The following is a 21,106-nucleotide window of genomic DNA, read 5'->3' as shown; positions in this document are numbered from 1 at the left end:
AGCCTGGTTACTACTTCACCAGTTCCAGTCTTTGGGTGGAGTTACTCACACTCTTTTATGTACCTGCAACCACTTACTATGTGCTCTATTAAGGCAATTATTGTCCTTTAGTATAGTGTTTATTTATCTGTTTCCAATAATGAACCATCTACCTTTCCTACACTTAACAGATCCCTGATTTGTATGTCCAGCAGTTGCTACAGTACCTACTTTATCACATAAACTGCTATTCAGTCATACGCTTATCGAAACCCTACAACATGGAAGGCACTTCCACATCATGGTGGGTTTACAGGACACAAACAAGGGAGCAACTGTGATGGGTAAGAAAAACTTCCTATGTACAACAAGCCTGTAGTTCAATTAGGCAAGGTTAAGACATAAATGTGAATAAAAGGTACAACAAATGAAGTACATGTAATGTTTCATGTCCAAAAGTAGGAAAAAGCATACAGAAATACCATCACCTAAAGAATAAATCATGTAGTGAAAATCATTTCACAATGTATATGTATATCAAAACATAAAGCTGTACACATTAAAGATATAAATTATTTATCAATACCTCAATAAAGCTAAAAAATACATCATGTAGTAAAAATAAACAAGTAAAACCACTTCCTCATGCCATTATTGATAAAGATATAATAGCTTCATATAAAAATATATTTTCCTTGAATTATTAAAATATTAAAGTAACAAGGAATATGAATTTCTAAAATGAAACAAAATGTAATTTATGCTGCCAACTTATGACATGGTGCGATTTTAATACATTTTCACTAAAATGACACATTGAAAATTATTTGGCTTAATATTAAAGAAAGTCATTGGTCTCATTGCATGTATGGGAAGAGTAGATTTTTCTACTTTCCCTGGTTTCATGACATCCTACCAAAACTAAAATAAATCTGAGTATAACTGAGGAATGTGGAATGCAATATAATAGAACTAGGGCTTACTTTAAAGTCTGAAGTTCCAAACGTAGAAAAAAATTTAAAAACTCGAATTCCTTATATATAGTTATTATTTATATTATCCTTAAAAACATTCTAAAAATTTTCATTCACATAGCCAACACTCATGTTAAAACAGGAAGTAAGAGAAACAAATAATTCCCCAAAGTACTCATCTCTGAAATGCTCATGTATTTACAGACATACTCAATACTTGCTAAAAATATACTCAGAAACCCGTATACAAAACAAATATGACTGTAATAAGTACCATCACAACAAAACACTGTATAAAAAAAGACTTCTAGAATCCCACCAATGGGCCCATGTTTTAAGTAATATCAAATAAATTCTAGAAAAGTACCTAGTACGTCTAGTAATGGGACCTGCCCTTCTGATTTCAGGTTACCTAGTATTTGCAAAGTGCATTTCATTCTACAAAGGCCTAGCACACACTTATTTAAACTTAGCTTCAAACTTCCCTCAATAACTTCATAACCTTTGGCCTATTACTAATTCCACTTCTAGAAACTTATCTGTGCAAGGAAATGATTACATGTGCACAAGGATGCATGTATAAATTTGTTCATTGCTGGGCCTTTACAAATGTGAAACTTAGTAACCACTTAAAAGATGCCAGAAAACTAACACAGTAGAAATTACATAAGTTTGTTGAATGAACAGTAACTTTTGAAAAATTAAATACTGGCTAAATCTATTTTAAAGACACAGGAGAATTATCTCCTACAATAAACATACAGTGTACCTACAGTTAGCTGCATCTCACTAGACTGACTGTCTTCAGTTCTTGCTTCATATTCTGGAACAGATGCAAGACCATATTCTCCAGACATAGGTCTTTTAGCTTCACTTGGAGAAACTGCTGTGTGTAGAAGAATTTTAAAAATTGTAACCCAGTCAGTATTTGGTTTTAATTGTAACACTGTTCTGATTTTCACAAAATCCCTGCAGAGCACCCTGAATGGAAGGGTGTTGAAAATCTAGGTGTGGGGTTTCCCCTTCACCAGTATCTTATAATGAAACCTTGCAATTAAAAAGAATCTTAAATAGTTTATCTGTATTTTGTGACTTCAAGGAGAGATGCATGAGATTAGAGACCACATTTGATCCCCTGGTGCCTATTCTACTACGCTGTTTCAGGAGTCTCTGTTTTCGTCTTACCCACCAATTCCTACTGCACTATGACATTCTGCTGGGCTATTCTTAGTGACTCAATTGTTAGTACATAACAAAAAAATCACACTTTAGAAAAGAGGGTCTGTTACTAGAGGGATCACATGACCATGCACCACTACTCTAGACAGTAAGACACACTGTCATCAGGCAGTGATATTTTTAAGCAGGACATGTATTGAAACTAAAAACATTCTTACCTGTAATTTTAAGTGTTTCTCTCTGTAATGCTCTGGTGACAGGTATTCGCTGGCACCAGTGTCCAACACCCTCAACTTCCCACAGGAGTTCATGGTCTCCTGGATACTTTTCAAAGTATTGCTTGCAAGCTGAAAAACACATTTAGAATTTTCTAGAAATCCCAAATATCAATTGCTTTAGAAAACAGAAAGATGAAGAAAAGCTGCCAACTTACTTAATGGGCTAGAATTAAGTTTGATACCAACACACCAAGGCAACTCAAGGAAAAAAAATTATACAGTTGTCTCACTTACATAAAAAATCTAAATAAAAATCCATATTAAAGCTTTAACATTACCAAATAAAACTCTTAATAAAAGATGCTTAAACTTCAGAGAGAAAATTACTAAATTTTACTGATGATATAAAAAAACTGCATAAAAGGACTGTTAGACTTAATAGTGTAAAAACACCAATTCTCTCCAAATTATGTTGTAAACTGATGCAATCCCAAACAGAATCCCACCAGAATTTCTTTTTTAATGGAACTTTACAAAACTTGATCCCAAATTCAAAATGAAAGAACAAAGGTTTAAAAAAGAATATTGAGATGAAAGGGAAGATCCCTTTCACCTCCTTTGTCCACTTTTCAGTTGGGCTATTTCATTTGTCTTTTCAATTTTTAGGCATTCTTCATATAGTAGAGCTATGAGCTATCAATAGCCATGATGTTACAAATGTTTTTCATAGTCTATTGCTTGGGTGTGGCATTATGCTATCTTTTGACACATAAATCTTTTTCTGTTTTTTGAAATAAAGTTGAATCTTATTTCCTCTTAAAAAACAAAAGAAAAAAGAATATCAAGGCCAATGCTGAAGGGAAAAATAAGGAGGGCTTTACCCTAGTAGATATCAAAAATCATAAAGACACAGTAATTCAAACAACCTGGTAGTGATATAAGAATATGGCAGTAAAAGAGGAAGAAGGAGAGGAAGAGCAAAAAAGGGGAAGTGAATGAGGAAAAAGAAGAAAAATTAAAACACCAGGAAAGAATCACACATACACTAAAAACTTGGCAAATGACAGAGAAAAGAACGATATTCTCATCAGAGAATGAATAAGCTATTAAAATAATGATGCTAGAATAAAAACCCATATAGGAAAAAAAGTCAGACCTTGACCTCACATCAATGTCATTCATAAAAGTAAATTCTGGGTATATTCTAAGACCTATTATGAGAAGCAAAATGTTTTAAAGAAAACATAAGAGAATACTGGAACATTACAGTACTAAAGAATTTCTTATAAAAGATACAGCAATCATAATTCATAATAAAGTATTAAAATGAACCTGACTGCTAAAGTTTAAAACTTCAGGACTATGCAACAGAATTTTCTACAATGATGAAAAGGTCCTATATCAGCCCTTTATATTGGATAAAGGTCCTATATAAAAGTCACTAGCCACATATGGCCACTGAGGAACTGAATTTTTAATTTCAATTAATTTTAATTAATTTAAACTGATATCTATTTTGTGTTAGTGGCTGTTGCATTGTACTTCATAGTTTTATAATAAAAAGATACCATAAAAACACAGATTAGGAGACAATTAGAATAAAACAAAGGATTAGTATTCCATTCATATAAAAAATTCCTAAAATTGAAATAGACAATAATCCTCCCTCCCCCAAATTGGCAGAGGCTATGAACAAGAAATTCACACATAATGAAACGTGATGGTCACTAAACAAAGATAAATGGTTCAAACCTCAATAGCTGCTAAAGAAAATGCAAGATGAAACAACAAGATGTCATTTTCACACCCATAACATAGTAACAAGCATGAGAAGAATAAGGGAAATGGACTCTGCTGGTCTCAGAACAATTAGTAAAGTTGAGAAGACATGTTTTATTGATGCAATTCTACTTCTAGGTATATAGCCTAATGACTCAGACATATACACAAGAACACATTTATAATGTTCATTATAGGACTGTTTTTAAACTAGGGTAGGGGTATAACCTAAGTGCCTATCATTAGGGTATATATGAATAAATCATAATATGTATACCCTAAAATACTGTACAGCAGCTACAACAGATAAACTATAGCTACATATATCAACACTGATTAAACTAAAAAATAAAAAAAGGTCAGTAAAAAAGCAAGTCAGTGTATGTACAAAATGGTGTCATTTATATAAAGTTTAAAAACACATTAAACAAAATGATGCAGGTCCTGTGGAAAACAGCCGAACTCAGAATTACCCTGTAACCCAGCAATCCCACTCTCAGGAATATATCCAAAAGAAATGAAAGCAGGTGCTCAGACAGCCATCTGCACACCAATGTCCATGGTAGAATTATTTGTAATAGCCAAAAGGTAAAACAACCCATGCATCCATCAACAGATGAATCAATAATGAAATGTGATGTGCACACAATAAAAATCTACTCAGCCATAAAAAGGAATAAAATTCTCATATATGCTACAACATGAATGGACTTCAAATATTATGCTAAGTGAAATTAGACAGACACTGAAGGGCAAATGTTGTATGATTCCACTTATATAAGGTACCTGAAAGATGCAAAGTCACAGAGACAGAGAGCACAAATGTTACCAGAGAATGGGGACAAGAGAAAAGCAGAGAATGCGGGCAGGGAGCTATTGTTTAAGGTTACAAAGTTTATGTAGGGGGTGATGAAAAATTTGAGGTACAGATAGTGGTGAAGGGTATACAAGTATTGTGAATATGACTAATGCCATTGAATTGTACACCTACAAATGATTAAAATGATAAATACTATATTAATGTATATTTAATTACAAAAACATGCTTTAAAATTTTAAAATAAAAAAGCACACAAAATAATGGGTTATAGCATTTATGAACACAGACGTAAGTATAAAACCACTGGCAAGAAGGATACACACCAACTGCAGGAATGCAATTATCTCTGGGGAAGCAAGAAGAAGGGGGAATGGGATTAGGGTAGGGCCCGAAAAGAACATCAACTGTATCTACAATGTTTTATTTAATTCTCCTTAATAATAAATGAAAACAAACATGGTAAATCCCAGTGTTTATTCATCTGTATAATGGATACATGGACACGATACTCTTCTCTCATTTTTTCCCCTATATATTAAGAACTACTTCTCATGTTTTCTGACTTTAGTTTTCATACCGATTAGGGAGGGAGAAGTTAGAGGAAAAACTAACACAACAAGCCAGACTGAGTCCTCTGCCTGAGTCAAAATGACTGAAACACAGTAAAGAATACCTACATAACAAGTCTGAGGTCCAAAAGCAGTACTCAACAAAAGGTGACTCAAGTTGAAAGTCCAAATTCACATGTGTCTAGCCAGAGAGTCATAATCAGAAAAAGAGAACTCCTACACTTATACCACTCAGCTAAGTGATCCAGATATACAGAAATATAAATACACACAATATGACATATTAATAGATTAAGGGTTAGCAAACTTTTTCTTAAAGGGACCAATAATAAATAAAGGCTCGCAGGCCATATGGTCACTACCATAACTAACCAACTCTTGACATTTTAGTGCAAAAGAAGCCACAAACAAAATGTAAATGAATGAGCATGGCTCTGTTCCAATAAAACTTTATTTACTAAAATTGTTCACAGGCCAGTGGACCATGGTTTCCTGACCCCTGATATAGATACAAATGCAAATCAATGCAAAAATTAATTATTCAATAAATTATATCATGGCAACCGGACACCTGTCAGGTAAAATAAACTTGGATCTATACCTCAAAGGTACACACCAGGATAAACTCCAAATGAATAAAACATTCACAAGATCTTATTTATTCCATGTCTCTCGGTATACAGTCTATAGTGCTGTATAAATCGACTTTCCATAGTTAGCTAAGCATCGACTCTAGGCTGAGACCAAGCCCAATCATACTTGGCACTCATTACCCATTTTGGGAATGAACAAATTATCTCTATTTTTTAAAAAGGCTTAACAATGTAAAACACTACGATCTTTCCTAAAACGGTGAAAAATATTCATGGAAACAAATGGTCATCAAAGAACTTTTGGGTATATAGCAATACCAAGGACCCATTAAGTTGAAAGCGAAAATCAAATGGAAATCCAAGCCCTTCAAAGACAATAAGCATTGCACAGGAGAGAAAAGAGCAAAAAACCAGAAAATGATGGAAAAGCTACATAGTGTAAAAATTTCTATTTTCAATATATTCCTTTATTTTCACATTTCAAAGAGTATTCACAAAATTACACAAATGACACCAACAAATCAGTCAGGAAAGTTCCTGTCTAACTGAAAAGAGCTCAAGTCTCTACACATAGACAGACAAGCTGACATTCACCCGCAATTCATGTGCTTTTCAATTTATCACTAGAATCCGGGGAAAGAGTAAGTCTTAAGAGATTCCTCCTGCAGTGAGGATGTGTTTGCATTCCTCCCCAAATTCAGTAAAGCAATAATGAGACTTTAAGGGGAAAATCTATTTTCAGATTATCAAAGGGTGTATACAGGGCTCATTCTATTCTCTTGATTCAAAATGGGGGTGGATGTCACGCTCAGTTCTTGTTTTCTAGATTTTTAGTATTAAAAAGGGAGGAAGCTTAGAAAATATATTTTTAGTGGAAATAAACACCTGATGTTAGAGTGGAAATAAACACCTGATGTTAGAGTGAAATCAATGGTACACTGTATTTTATAAAACTTTTCAAATAAATTACTTTCCAGAATTAAATCTAACTATATTAAGAAAACAGTAGTTGCATGGACTTTATACAAGTGGATAATACTTTTATACTTTATAAATCCACTAACAGTTTTTAAAACACCTCTATATGGTATAGCTCTACAATGGAATACTAAACAGCATTCAAAATGAACAACATAAACCTTTGTGAGACCACATTAATGAATCTCATAAAGATGAGTAAAGAAAGCAAACTACAGAAGAATTCATATAGTACCTTTCATTTATACAAAGTTTTTAAATATTTAAAAATTACATTATTGAAGGATATATACATATGTATTAAAAGTAAGAAATGCATGAATAAAATCCAACCCTTCTACAGATAAGAGTGACCTACCAAATTTCTCTAAATGAGACCACTCATTCATTATCTCAGCAATTATTAACTGAGTGCCTATAATGTTCTACGTTTTGTACTAAGCATTGGTGATACATTCAAAACATGCTATCATTTAAAGAAAGCATTTTCAGTTATTAAAAACCTTGCATATATAGTCATAAAAATTAAAATACAAAGGAAAAAGAAAAGAAATGACAAATTGAGGACAATGCTTATTTCAGGGAAGGGAGCAAGCTACCTGGGTAGGACAACTATGTTGGCAATGATCCACTTCTCATGGATGCTACACATGCTGGTGGTACGTTAAGTATTTACCTTATTTTTTTATACCTTTTTCCATGTCTAAAATTTTTTTTTCTTTAATGTAAAAGCTACCACAGACAACCCAAGGAAAAAATGGTCAAATAATCTAACTAGACACTTCTCCAAAGAAGATGTACAAGTGGCCAATAAGTATATGAAAAGCTGCAGTATATGAAACATCAACTGCAAATCAAGGACCTGGCTGGTGTGGCTCAGGGGATTGAGCGTGGGCTGCAAACCAAAGGGTGGCCAGTTCAATTCCCAGTGAGGGCACATGCCTGGGGTGCTGGCCAGGTCCCCAGTGGGGGCCATGTGACAGGCAACCACACATTGATGTTTCTCTCCCTCTTTCTCCCTCCCTTCCCTTCTCTCTAAAAATAAATAAATAAAATCTTTTAAAAATGCAAATCAAGCCTATGAAAGGCCATTTTGCACCCATGATGGTGACTGTTATAAAAAAGCAGATAATTAACAAGTGTTGGCAAGGATGTAGAAAAATTGTAACCTTCATACATTGCTTATGGGAATGTAAAATGGTGCAGTTATTTGGAAAACAGTTTGGCAATTCCTCAAAATGTTAAACAGAATCACCATATGACCCAACAATTCCATCCAAATCTAGGTATACCAGTATATACAAGAGAAATGTCCACACAGAAACTATACAAAAGTTCATAGCAGCGTAATTCATAATAGCTAAAATGTAGAAACAATTTAAAAGTCCATCGGCTGATGATGGATAAACAAAATGTGACATATCCATACAATGAATGGAAAGTTATTCAGCCATAAAAAGGAATGAAGCACTGATTAATGCTTGTAGCATAGGTGAATCTTGAAAACATTTATGCAAAATGAAAGAAGCTAGACACAAAGGGCTTATAATATAATTAAATCACGTAAGTCCATTTATATGAAATGTCCAGAATAGGTAAAGCCAAAGAGACAGAAAATAGATCATTGGTTGCTAGGGAGTAAAGAAATGGAGGAATGGAGAGTGACTGCTAGTTGATGCAGTTTCTTTTGGGGATGAGAATGCTCTGGAATTAGACAGTGGTTATGGTTGTACAGCTATGAATATACTAACCACCACTGAACTGTATACTATAAGAGGGTGAATTATATGGTACATAAATTATAGTTCAATTTTTTTTTTAAAGCTACCACATCCCCAAAAAGCCATATACGTGAGATAAGGACATATTTGCAAAACTAAGCCCTAGGGTGCCACAGAATCAAAATTTATTTAATACTGACATATGCACATTTAAAATATTCTGCAGAAGCAAGTCCAAAGTGACACTGAGACATATTTAACATTTTTAACTTAATCAATTTACCTGTGTACATTAGAGAGGACAGTGGATACCGCAAACCAAGTGCATCTTCTGTAAAGGAATCAACAAAGTCCTCCAGCATATGAAGCCCAAAATCTTTGCTTCGATATTTCTTTCTTATAAACATTGTATCAAGAACTGGCAGTTGGTAGTTTTGGGTAAGAAATGAGGTACACACGCTTCCTGTAACCATAAGAACAGAAAGCCAACAATTTTTCACATTAAAAGACCATTTATGTATATACTTTTAGAAAACATGAGTGAATAGTCTTTCTAAAAATGGCTGGGTTTTTTAGTGGGGAAAAAAAGGTGCTATAATAAAACTAACCAAAAGTAACTTCACAGGGTGATCTGATCATATATTCCAAACTAGGAAGTTTATGGTGGGTAGTCACACCCCAGGCATATTACTTTAGTAAAAGGTCTATCTTTACCTTACACAAGCTGTGTCCATTGTTTTTATGCATTTTCATTAACATAGCTTCTTTTTTTAAGAAATATGTTTATTGATTTTAGAGAGGAAGAGAGAAAGAGAGAAACACTGGTAAAAGAGAAACATCGGATGGTTGCTTCCCATATGAGCTCTAAGCAGGAATCAAACCCCAAACCTTTTGGTGAACAGGATGACGCTCCAACCAACTGAGTCACACTGGCAAGGGTACTGACATATGCCTATGTTAGTTAGTACTAACTACTTTTTTATTTTATTTTATTTTATTTTATTTTATTTTATTTATTTATAGAGAGGGCAAGGGAGGGAGAAAGAGAGGGAGAGAAACATCAGTATGTGGTTGCCTCTTTGTGCACTCCCTACTGGGGACCTGGCCTGCAACCCAGGCATGTGCCCTGACTGGGGATCGAACTGGTGACACTCTGGTTCGCAGGGCAGTGCTCAATCCACTGAGCCACACCAGCCAGGGCCATAGGAGTATTTCTGAAATGCCTCATTTTGAGAATCCTTGGGAACCTAACCAACATCAAGAGAGCACATAATCTTAACTATCCTATAATCCAATCCTTACCATGCTTTCTCTCATCTTCTTTTAAGCCTCCTTATATTACCTCCTGAATTCCAAATGCACAAAAGAAGTTGAAAACTGTCATTCTGGGAAGCACTATTCTCTGTTGAGATCTTGCTTCCTGGCACTGTCATCAGTTTGGCTCAAATAACTCTTACAAAAATAATTCTCTACAGGTTGGGACGTTTCTTAAATCGACACTCACTAAATCAAGAAGAATGTTTAAGAAATACATAAATTTTATAATGTACCATATTTTGCTGCACATAATGTGCTCCCGTGTATAATGCACAGCCACGTTTTCGTGCGCATTATACACAGGATTTTAATGCCCAATATTATACCCATGGCATGTAATCATTATACCCATGTATAATGTGCATTCTTATTTTTCCCTCAAAAATTGGGGCAAAGAAGTACAAAGCATGGTAAAATGCTTTCCAGTGCTATTACACATCATAATGTATACATGTGATAATGAGAAGAGCTATGTATTTTATGTTTGCCAACAATATAATCTGTTACAGGACAAATAACTATGACCACTTTATGAGCTATGTATTTGAATATGCATCTCTGTCTATAGACTTGTACAACTCTGAAACTAATCAACTATTGCATTTTCAAATTGAGAGAGTATTTGATGATTGTATATAGTTAATAATACACGAAGTAACTCCAACTTTAGTAGCTGACCATTCATCTTTTCCCTTTACCTTTTCTCTAGTGAATACAGTCTCACTTTTATTTACTTAGTGGTGACAAAGAAGTGGATTAGTTCTCTTAATATTTAAGGACTCTGAATTAGCACGAATTGGAAACATCTGTCTTAGAAATGGCTAAGTTAGCAATCTTTTTGTTGTGACTATACTTTTCAAAATATCCTGTATGTTTAAGGTTAAACAAAAATATAACAAAAACCACACGGTCACTTGAATAAGTGGAGAAAAAGTATTTCATAAAATCCAACACATTTCATGATAAAAATACTCAATGTCCCCAACCTGATAAAGAGAGCTATAAAAAACCCATAGCTAACAACACACTTAATTGTGAAAGACTAGATGTTTCCCTCAAGATTAGGAACAAGACAAAGATGTTCACTCTTACCACTTCTATTCAACATGGTATTGGAGGTTCTACCCAGGGTAATTAGCCAAGAAAAGAAAGATGACACCAAGTTGGAAAGAAAGAAGTAAAATTATTTTTGCAGATGACATGACCTTATATACACAAAATCTTAAGGAATCCACTAAAAATTATTAAAATTGATATAGAAGTTTAGCAAGGTTGCAGTATCAATATACAAAAATCAATTGTATTTCTGTACAGCAACAACCAACAATCTGAAAATGAAATTAAGATAACAATTCCATTTACAATAACATAAATAGGTAATAAAATTCTTAGAGGAGTAAATTTAACAAAAGTGCAAAACTGGTATACTGAAAACTACAAACATTGTTAAAAGAAATTAGGGAACACCTTAATAAATGAAAAACCGTCCCATGTTCATGGATCAGAATACTTAACATTGTTAAGATGTCAATACTCCCCAAATTCACCTACAAATTCAAAATCCCAGGTGGATTTTTTGCAGAAATTGAGAAGGTAATCCTAAAATTGATATGGAAATACAAAGGACTACAACAAGAACTCAGATTCCTTCTATCTTGTGGTCTCCCCATCCCCTAGGCCCTCAGAATCCTTTGCATTCAGCAGACAAATTAGGGAAAGGAATGCATCTTAACCACTTTGACCTGATGTCACACATATCATTTATGTCATTACTTTGGGGAGAACTAATCACACAGCCACACCCAGTTGTGCAAGTGACTAGAAAAATATAATCTCTGACTGGGCAGCTGCTGGCCAATGACTAGAATATAGAAGAGGAAGCACAAACATTTGGTGGATAGCTAGCAGCCTCAATTAACTTTCCCCTTTCTTTATCTCCCAACAGATTTTAACCTGGTATATGTGCTGTGGAAGTGAGCACACTTTCTTTTTAACGTCCAGGAAGTTAATGATCACATCTCAGCAAGTAGTACCTTTTGCTGGCAGACTCCCTCCACAGTTGTGTTTGGTTACCTCAGGCTGTTTTCGGTAACTTACAGCCTCACACCAATATTCACAAACACACATACTCACTTTATACAGTAGTTTTAACTGATCTTATCCACGTTTTTTAAAATGTTTCCTTCTGTGGTCTACATAAACATCCACACCTCCCCTATGTAGTCCAACTATCATTTCTAACTATGTACTATCTCCACTTATATGTCCCATAGGCACATTGCACTTTACACACATTGAACTGAACTCACCTATCACCAAATCCACTCCTTCTGTATTCCCAGTCTTAGCTAATGTATTACCACCTAAGCATCCAAGCCAAAATTCTCAAGACTCATTACTGGTTACTCCCTTTCCCCTCCGACACACAGACAATGGAGTTGCCAGACAAACACATCTCTCTCAAATCTGTCTCCTTCTCTATCCCTACTACCTGGAGTCCTAAAACAGGTCTTTTAATTGACTTTGGAATACAATTTCCCTACATTTTGTAGCATCACCAAATGCTACAAAAATTATCTCCCTAATATATTCAATCATGTTACCTCTACATAAAGTTGATAGCTCCTTGCCAGTAAGATAAAACCCTAAAGTTTAGTATGGCATTTAAGGTCCTTCACAAGTGAACCTCCATCTTCCCCTCTTCCCATTCCACAATCCCTACCCTTTAGTTCCACCAGCTCATTTCGGGTGGTTTTCCAAATATATTTTCATGACTGTGAGTTCTTTCATATATTTACATTTCACTCATGTATTTAGTAACAATGTTCCTTTCCCTTTCCTTCTTCTTTGCCTGACATCCTACTTATACTTCAATGGCACTTTTAAATACCATTTTCTCAGAGACACCTTCTACAAGGCAAAATTAACTGCTCCATTTTTCAATGACTACTATGTTGAAACCTCAAATACAGTACTTATCAAATTGAATTATGATTAGTTGTTGACTGACTACATTTTTGTGTCACCCATAAGATTTTTGGTGCTTTGAGGCCTGAAGAAATGAGCTCCATTTTTGTGTCTCTACTGAGTTTGAAGTCAGTCCTACCACCCCAATAAACAGAACCCTTATTTAGAAAGCATGTGTTTTTTTAGATGGCTAGAACTTCACCAGAAAACAAAGTAGCCACCGTGTTTCCCAATGACACATTTCAGGTAGCCACAGTGTTGTGTGGGACTCCCTCATGCCTCTGCTCATTACCTATAAAAAGAATTACAACTAGACAGACTCAAGGCCGTAAAATACAACCTGAATCCTTCTCCAACACAAACTTCTGCTACACTTTGCTTTTAGCTATATTAGCAATACTTGTCATTTTATATCAGTTATGTTTTCTTTAAAATAATGTTAGGGCCAGAAATCTGATTTTTAGTGAACAGAAAGTGAATGACCTGTCCAAAAAAGGAGGGAAAATCATAGATAAGCACTCAGTACAATAGTCTGAAAGTCATTTGAAAAGCTGAGTAGCAAATGAAGAGAGGGAAAAATGCTCTCATTATAAATCATTTCAAATGGAGATTATAAAAGTACCAATAAAAAAAAGTCTCCCAGTATTGATCATAAATCCCTTTGGTAGTGAATCAACAAAATGATTTGCAGTAGGTGTTGATTAGATTGCACTTTCCCAAAATATGGGTCCTCAAATTGGATCAAGGTGGTTCCAGTTAAAGCCAAATAATAATGGACATTTTCAAAATAACAGCTAAAAATAATATCCTTGATTTTGTCTTTATTTTCCTTTTATTGATTCTAGAGAAAGGGAAGGGAGGGAGACAATCATCAATGTGGGAGAGAAACATTGGTTGCCTCCTGCACACACCCTGACCAGGAACTGAAATCTGCAACCCAGGCATGTGCCCTGACCAGGAATCGAACCAGCAACCTTTCAGTCTGCGGAATGACACCCAATCAATTCAGCCACACTGGCCAGGTCCTCAATTTTGTCTTCTTCTCTCAGTTTATCTACATTAAAATGTTATACCTGTTTTATACAAATTTTTACATTTCCTGACATAAGGCAAATATTTACAAAACTTCCATCGAATTAACAAGTGGGTTTCTCACTTTGTTTTTCATAATGTATAAGCTTTTTTTCCATTAGCAGTTTTGTAGAACAGCTCTTTTGACAGGTTGATCTGATCACTATAGCTCCCATGAGGATTTATAAAGTTCAGTTAGTTTTGTGATAGACAGTAAGATTCTAGAATTAGTCCCATATTTTAAAATGCTCAGTGTTTGTTTTTATCAAAGTTTTATTTTTTTCCCTCAAAGGTTTTATTTATTTATTTTTAGAGAGGGGGGAAGGGAAGGAGAAAGAGAGGGAGAGAAACATCAATGTGTGGTTCCCCTTGTGCACTCCCTACCAGGACCTGGCCAGCAACCCAGGCATGTGCCCTGACTGGGAACTGAACCAGCGACCCCTTGGTTCACAGGCTGGCACTCAATCCACTGAGCCACACCAGCCACAGTGTTTTTATCAAAGTTTTACATGTACATTGTTTACGGTACAACAGCTCTATACAACCTGTTGGGAAAAAAGCAGTTCTTTGACTGCCTCCCTGATCCAAACACACACACACACACTCTCTGTTCCCCAGAAACTACCACTTTGAAATCATTTAGTTGATATTTTTGGTTCTTACTTTCACATCTCTTAATAACTTACTACTTTTTGATTTTTCTACTTCAGGCATAGTCAACTGATATTCCAGTATGGAAAAGAGAATTTAGCTCTTACATACATTCACACACCCTAATCCCATCCCCACCATAAACACATTTCCTAAACATGCTCCCTAGCTTTACCCTGCTACAGTAATTTGTAATTTTGATTAGATCAATTTTCAGTATTTACATGGTAAGTGTATATGTATTTATATACTTTTGACAATTAAGCCATGTAATCGGATCATTTATCTTTTCCTGCACTACTTTTTGATTTGCCTTAATAATGGTTTGTGGCTATTATTGACCTCATCCCCAAAAGTCTCCCGTAATAAGTTCAAGTACATCAGGTATTCCATATTCTTCAATCAGTGTCCCAGAACTTTCTGAGCTATTATAATCTAGATAGGTCACTCTATAAAAGTGTTGTCTAGAACTTTCTCTAATGATGAAATTGTTCCATGTATATACTGTTCAATGTGGTACCCACTAGCCACATTGTAAGTAGCTATTGTAGCTAGTATGAGAAACTGAATTTTTAATTTAACTTTCATTTTCATTTTAATAGCCAATTAGAGCTAGTGACTACCAATCTAAACAGAAGAGCTCTGGAACTATTACGTAACTACAATTTTGGGATCTACTTTCCTCAGTTCCCTGATCAGTCATCTTCCTTTCTGTATTTACTTCCTTATTTTAGGACAGCATACACTCTACTTACCACCTTCCTGAAAAATGGTGCATGAGAGATAAATTTTTTTAAATTAACTATCTAAAAATTTCCTTCTTTTACTCTCATACTTCACTGATCATTTGAACACAGGCTTACACTGGAATCATGTTCAGTGTTACTGTTAAGAAATGTAATCATTCTGATTCTTGATCCTTTGTATAAATTGTTCACTCACTGAGGCTTACAAAGTTTATAATAATCTGAAAATTCATAATAATCTATCTCAGTTTAGGTCTACTGTAACTCATTGTGATGGATGCTCAATGGGCCCTTTTAAAATGGAAATGCATTTTCTGTAATTCTGAGAAATTCTCTTTAAATTATTTCATTGGTGATTTTTTTCCCCTCCAGTTTCTCCGTTTTCTCCTTCTGAAATATCTGTTATTCAGGCCATTCCCCTAATTTTTATCTTTTCTTTCTTATTTTCCATGGGTTTATTGTTGTTGTTGCTGCTCTCTTTTCTGATCAATTTCCTCAACTTTTAATACATCATTTCATAAATGTAATGACTACTCTCACCTTCCAAAAATTGAGTTGTTTTATTCTGTGTTTGCATTACCTGTCTCTTCCAAAATGTTTTTATGCTTTTTTGTTTTGATCTCCAACTTCCATATCAGTGGCTTTCCCTAAGATGTTTATAGTTAGGAATGAAATTAGAAGCCGACTAGAAGCTCTGTGGACATGGTAGTAATTGCCAACAGTGAGATTCACAGAGGGTAATGTCGCTAAAACCTCTCCCAGAGATGCCACTTATACTGGTATTTTTAGACGGTTTTTTTCTTGGCCAAGTTAAATACTTTAAAGGAAATTATTTTGCTCACATAGCTATTAAGTAATTTTGAAACATCATATATGCACATGGTAACATCTAAAATTTTTGTTTTAAGTTTCCGTAATTACAAAGGATATAATCTCTAGATATTAACTTTTTAAAAAGCTTTTTATTTTTATAATAATTTTGGGCTCACAGGGAAATTGCAAAAATATACAAAAAGTTCCCATATACCCTTCACCCAACTTCCCTAATGTTAAAATCTCACAGAGCCAAAGTACTGTTACCAAAATCAGGAAATCAATACTGATAAAATATCATTAACTAAACTACAGACCTTATACCAATTTTATCAGTTCCTCCACTGATGTCCATATTCTGTTTCAGGATCCAATCCAGGACTCCACAATGTATTTATTTTAATGTCTCCCTAATTTCTGGCCTATGATAATTCCTCCATCTTTCCTTGTCTTTCATGATCTTGATTCTTTTCAGGATTACTGATCAGTTATACTGTAAAATAACCTTCAACTTGGCTTTGTCTAATGTTTTCTCATGATAAAACTGAGGTTATGCATTCTGGGCAAAAATACCACAGATATCATGTTATGCCCTTCTCAGTACATCATAGATTTGGGGTCTATGATATTAATGTCTTATTCCTGGTGATGTTAACTATAATCAGTTAGTTAACATGATGTCTGCCAGGATACTCTATGTAAATTTACTATTTTTTCCTTTGCAATTAATAAACATTGACTTAAAGAAAAATAAAAACCAATAAATCAATCTCTTAAATGTATCAAAGGATCCTAAAAACTATTATCAATTTCATAACTGTCATCATCCATTGAACAAACTATTCCTTTACTATTGAACTAATTATTCTTTAACACTCGAACATTTTTCATTGTTCCGTTTTCTCCTTGAACTTCTATTTGCATTATATTTATTCTACAGAATGTTATTCTATGTAATATATCTCTATACTTGAAAGTTTATTGATGATCCAATCATTATTCTCTGTAATAACATATCTGTATACAAATGTAAAATTTTTAATTTCTTGTGACCATAACGTTCTAAGTATCAACCCAAAAGAAATTCTGATTATTGTACTTAATTATAGCACATGATGGATAAAAACACATGTATATTCCACATTTGAAAAACTATTTGTTAAACAAAAAATAAAATTTTACTGAAAATACATCTCTTAATGAAATAAGGGGCTTACCTTTTTTACTTATGTGTCCACAAATGAATATTACTTACTACTAGAATGAGACAAGGTTCAACGTTAATCCTATTCCTGTTTTTTATTTTTATAGATAAATTTGCTTAATAACTGTAGACAAGATCAGAAAAATCTTTTGATATAGTGATGTTACTCCATCTAGGAACTCCCTTATGCCAGACATCATACAATAACCTAGTATAAAAAACCATTTTTAATAATCTGACATCTACCTAACCTAAAAAACAAACAGTAAGTCTTTCACAGTAATCTCTTTCTTCAGGCAAAAAAGAATTTATACAGTTTCTTGACTTTCACTGTACTGTAATAGGATTTTGCCTCATAAACAAAGCCTCCTTTTATATATCAAGGTTATTTTTATAACCCAACTATTACCCCTATATACTGATTTGCTATTTAATTAAAAAATCATAAATACCTGATTGCATAAGGCTTTCATTCAACTAGAACTTTATTTTATAAAGATTTTATCTCTTTGCTGGCACAGTTTTTTTCCTGAATATGTAAGGAATACTTCTATCACAAAGTGTTTTAGTATTGTTTTGGACAATTTTTACAAAATATTTTATGTCTGCATTTCCTTTGTTTAAAAAAAAAAAAAAAAAAAACCTTCCAAACTAAATTTAATCGTTACTGATTCAAAGGCTAGTATTAAGCACACCTTCCATTGTTATCTAGTCGATGAGAGCCAGAACATAAAACAGGAAAGAACAAAAATTAATATAGCAAGGATGTAAGGCAATTAGCAAAGTTAAGGTACTAAAAGTTGTAGAAAAGTAGCACTTGGAAGCACCTGGAAGCTCCAGGATATAAAATTGAGTTAACTACCAGAACAAGTAAAAAGAATGGCCAGGTCTCAAAGAGGAGAGAAGAGTTCCAAATGCACATAAAACAAAGAGGAACACACTCCTGGAATCAAATACTGATCAGAAATACTAAAAGGGGAATGCTATGCCCTTTAACTGTGTGTCTTTCATCTAAAACAAGATTTAAACAAAAAAAGTATAAACTAATTATGTTCTCAAAATATCTATGCTAGTTTCAGACAGAAAACTCCCCGGGAACCAGTATGAAAAAGTGAAAAGCGTCCAATTCCCATAGGAATTATCTTGTATAAAATAAAACATAACAAAATTGAACAACACCCCAGCCCTAAACTTACAAAAACATTTAAAACACAACAAAGTGATGCCTTTTATGCAATGTAGCTGTAAGCTTCCATTTAACAAACAGTATTATTCTGCCCCTATATAATAATATCTTTCTGGAGTCACACAAATTATTGATTCTATTTCAAACTTATACAAGAATAAAATAAGACTATTAAAGGAGAACCGAAGTATTTACTAAACACCAAAATCATTTTATACTCTAGATCACAATTTTTTTTCTTGAGAAAGTGACTTTCCTTTTACTGACTATATGTATAATCTCATCATAAATGTGTACTAATTTTGTGATTAAGATACTAGTCACAACTGTTCTTCAAACCAGCAGTGAATGTGATATAATCTTTACAATGGATCTGACCAGGAGACCTAAGTTGGGAAGGTCTGAAATGCAAAAAAGACAGAAAAATAATGTGAGCGTTTGATGTGAAAGGTCTTTTGGTCAAGGTACAGAACAGGACCAACTTTGTTGCTTGGTTTTTTAAACACATGGAGTAAGCAGGTTAGATCTTTGTGGCTCCAGTATATCCAGAGATCAAACGAACAGGAAAACGGAAAACAAGATGAAGCTGCACCAGTCTCTTAGGAGTACGGTCTTAGGGTAGGAAATCCAAACTTTAGAACATGCACAATTTCAAAGCTGTTTGAGTTCTCCAAGTATATATTAGGGTACTTTGTTTTCATGGTAATTAACAAAGCTGCCTTTAATGCCAGGCCAAATCAGCGGCACTAAACAGGAAAGGGCTATGCATTTGGTCCACGGGTAAACAAGAGTTTAAAGGGAGCCAGTAATACTGATAGCAGAATCACAGCAAACAACTTTCAGGGGTGTCCAACCTTCTGGCATCTCTGGGCCACACTGGAAGAAGAGTTGTCATGGGTCAACACATTAAATACATTATAACATGTAATCACCAAAAAATCTCATAATGTTTTAAGTAAATTTACAATTTTGTGTTGGGCTGCATTCACAGCCATCCTAGGCTGCATGTGGCCCACGGGCCTCAGGATGGACATCCCTGCTGGGTTTAAATAAAAGGAAGGACAATAGGAGAAAATGGATAAATTTAAGGTTCTCTCTCTCCACACATATGGAGACATCTTCCTTTCTGACAAATATTTATTTTTATTTTGTTTTTTCAAAAGGCCTTACTAATAATCCTCACTTTTACTGAATGATAGAATGAAAATATTCCCCAAATTACTAAGTAAAATCGCCTCAATTTGACTCAAGATTCACTTAAAAGCGATATTGATACAGTTGGGGTCTGAAAAGGTTTCCATTAAACACAGTTTAAATAACTTTTAAAGACTCACCTGTAGGCTTAACTGAATAAAACCCAATGGCCTCTCCTTTCTTCCACAGAATCTTAGCATAATCAGTACTGCTATGACACAGGAATGGGATCTCATTTCTCTCCATTTCCTGTTTTCTATAAATAATTCGATTCAGAACATACAGAACCACTCTCTCCCCAAGAGTTCTCACCTACAAAGAGAGTCAAACACCAGGCACAACAGTTATAATATGCATCAATTCAGAGATGCTATTTACCTTGCTCCCTGCTTCATACCTCATGCTGGCATTCAAAGACCTTTGAAACATTCAAACTGTTTTGTAAACATTTTATTATGACAGAGGTAAAGCTAATCATTCATGCTAATGACAATCCATTTCTATACACCCATATTATGCGTGGACACTACCTTTCAGCAAAATTTTAAAACAGGCAAAATGAGTTTCCAGTGCACCGATCCCCGGCATCTCCTCTTTAACACTCAATGTTTTCTTTCTGCTTCCAGCTGCCCAGATGAGGGGTCTCAACCACCCTGAATGTTTCCTCCACCACCTCTTCTGCTTCAACCCTTTTCCACCCCATTTCAGTCTTCACATTAGGAAAAAGAGAAAAAGAGAAAGAGAGAAAGAGAGACAGAGAGAGACAGAGAGAGACAGAGAGAGACAGAGAAGCCTTCATGCTATCTATCCCCTGAAGACTTTAAGGACAATTACCTCATTTGATGAGCAAAGCCATAATGCTCCTGGGGAAGGAATCTGTCACATCTTTTCTAGGTAAAGTGTTCACTGAACAGTTGTGTTTTTGTTGTCTAACTATAAGGAATACATTCCTACCTGCCAACCACACACACACACACACACACACACACACACACACACACCCGCCACACCAGATGAGCGATGACAGTGGCACTGGGTAAATCTAGTGAAAACATACTTGGGGCAATTCCAAAATGGAAACTGAGCCTCACTTCTTACCTGCAGGGCTACATGGTCACCAGAGCACCCCCCACCCCTACCAACTTTC

The 21,106-nt window shown here is 34.6% G+C and overlaps 1 protein-coding gene across 7 annotated transcripts in view; it reads right to left on the bottom strand.

The window, feature by feature from the left end:
- Window positions 1-21,106, bottom strand: part of FAM169A (family with sequence similarity 169 member A) — a 56,028-nt gene that overhangs the window by 14,602 nt on the left and 20,320 nt on the right. For 6 of the 7 annotated variants that reach the window (XM_045197926.2, XM_053912573.2, XM_053912586.1 and 3 more), the window contains exons 5-8: window positions 20,100-20,271; window positions 9,094-9,273; window positions 2,351-2,479; window positions 1,727-1,839 (exon numbers count right to left, since the gene is read on the bottom strand). In XM_045197926.2, the coding sequence (XP_045053861.2) occupies window positions 1,727-1,839; window positions 2,351-2,479; window positions 9,094-9,273; window positions 20,100-20,271 (594 nt within the window). The remainder of the gene's footprint in view (window positions 1-1,726; window positions 1,840-2,350; window positions 2,480-9,093; window positions 9,274-20,099; window positions 20,272-21,106) is intronic. The other variant, XM_045197924.3, reaches the window with a different exon arrangement.

The sequence above is a fragment of the Desmodus rotundus genome, chromosome 1 (assembly GCF_022682495.2).
Source record: "Desmodus rotundus isolate HL8 chromosome 1, HLdesRot8A.1, whole genome shotgun sequence".
NCBI lineage: Eukaryota > Metazoa > Chordata > Mammalia > Chiroptera > Phyllostomidae > Desmodus > Desmodus rotundus.
This window is presented reverse-complemented; position numbering and strand designations above follow the sequence as displayed.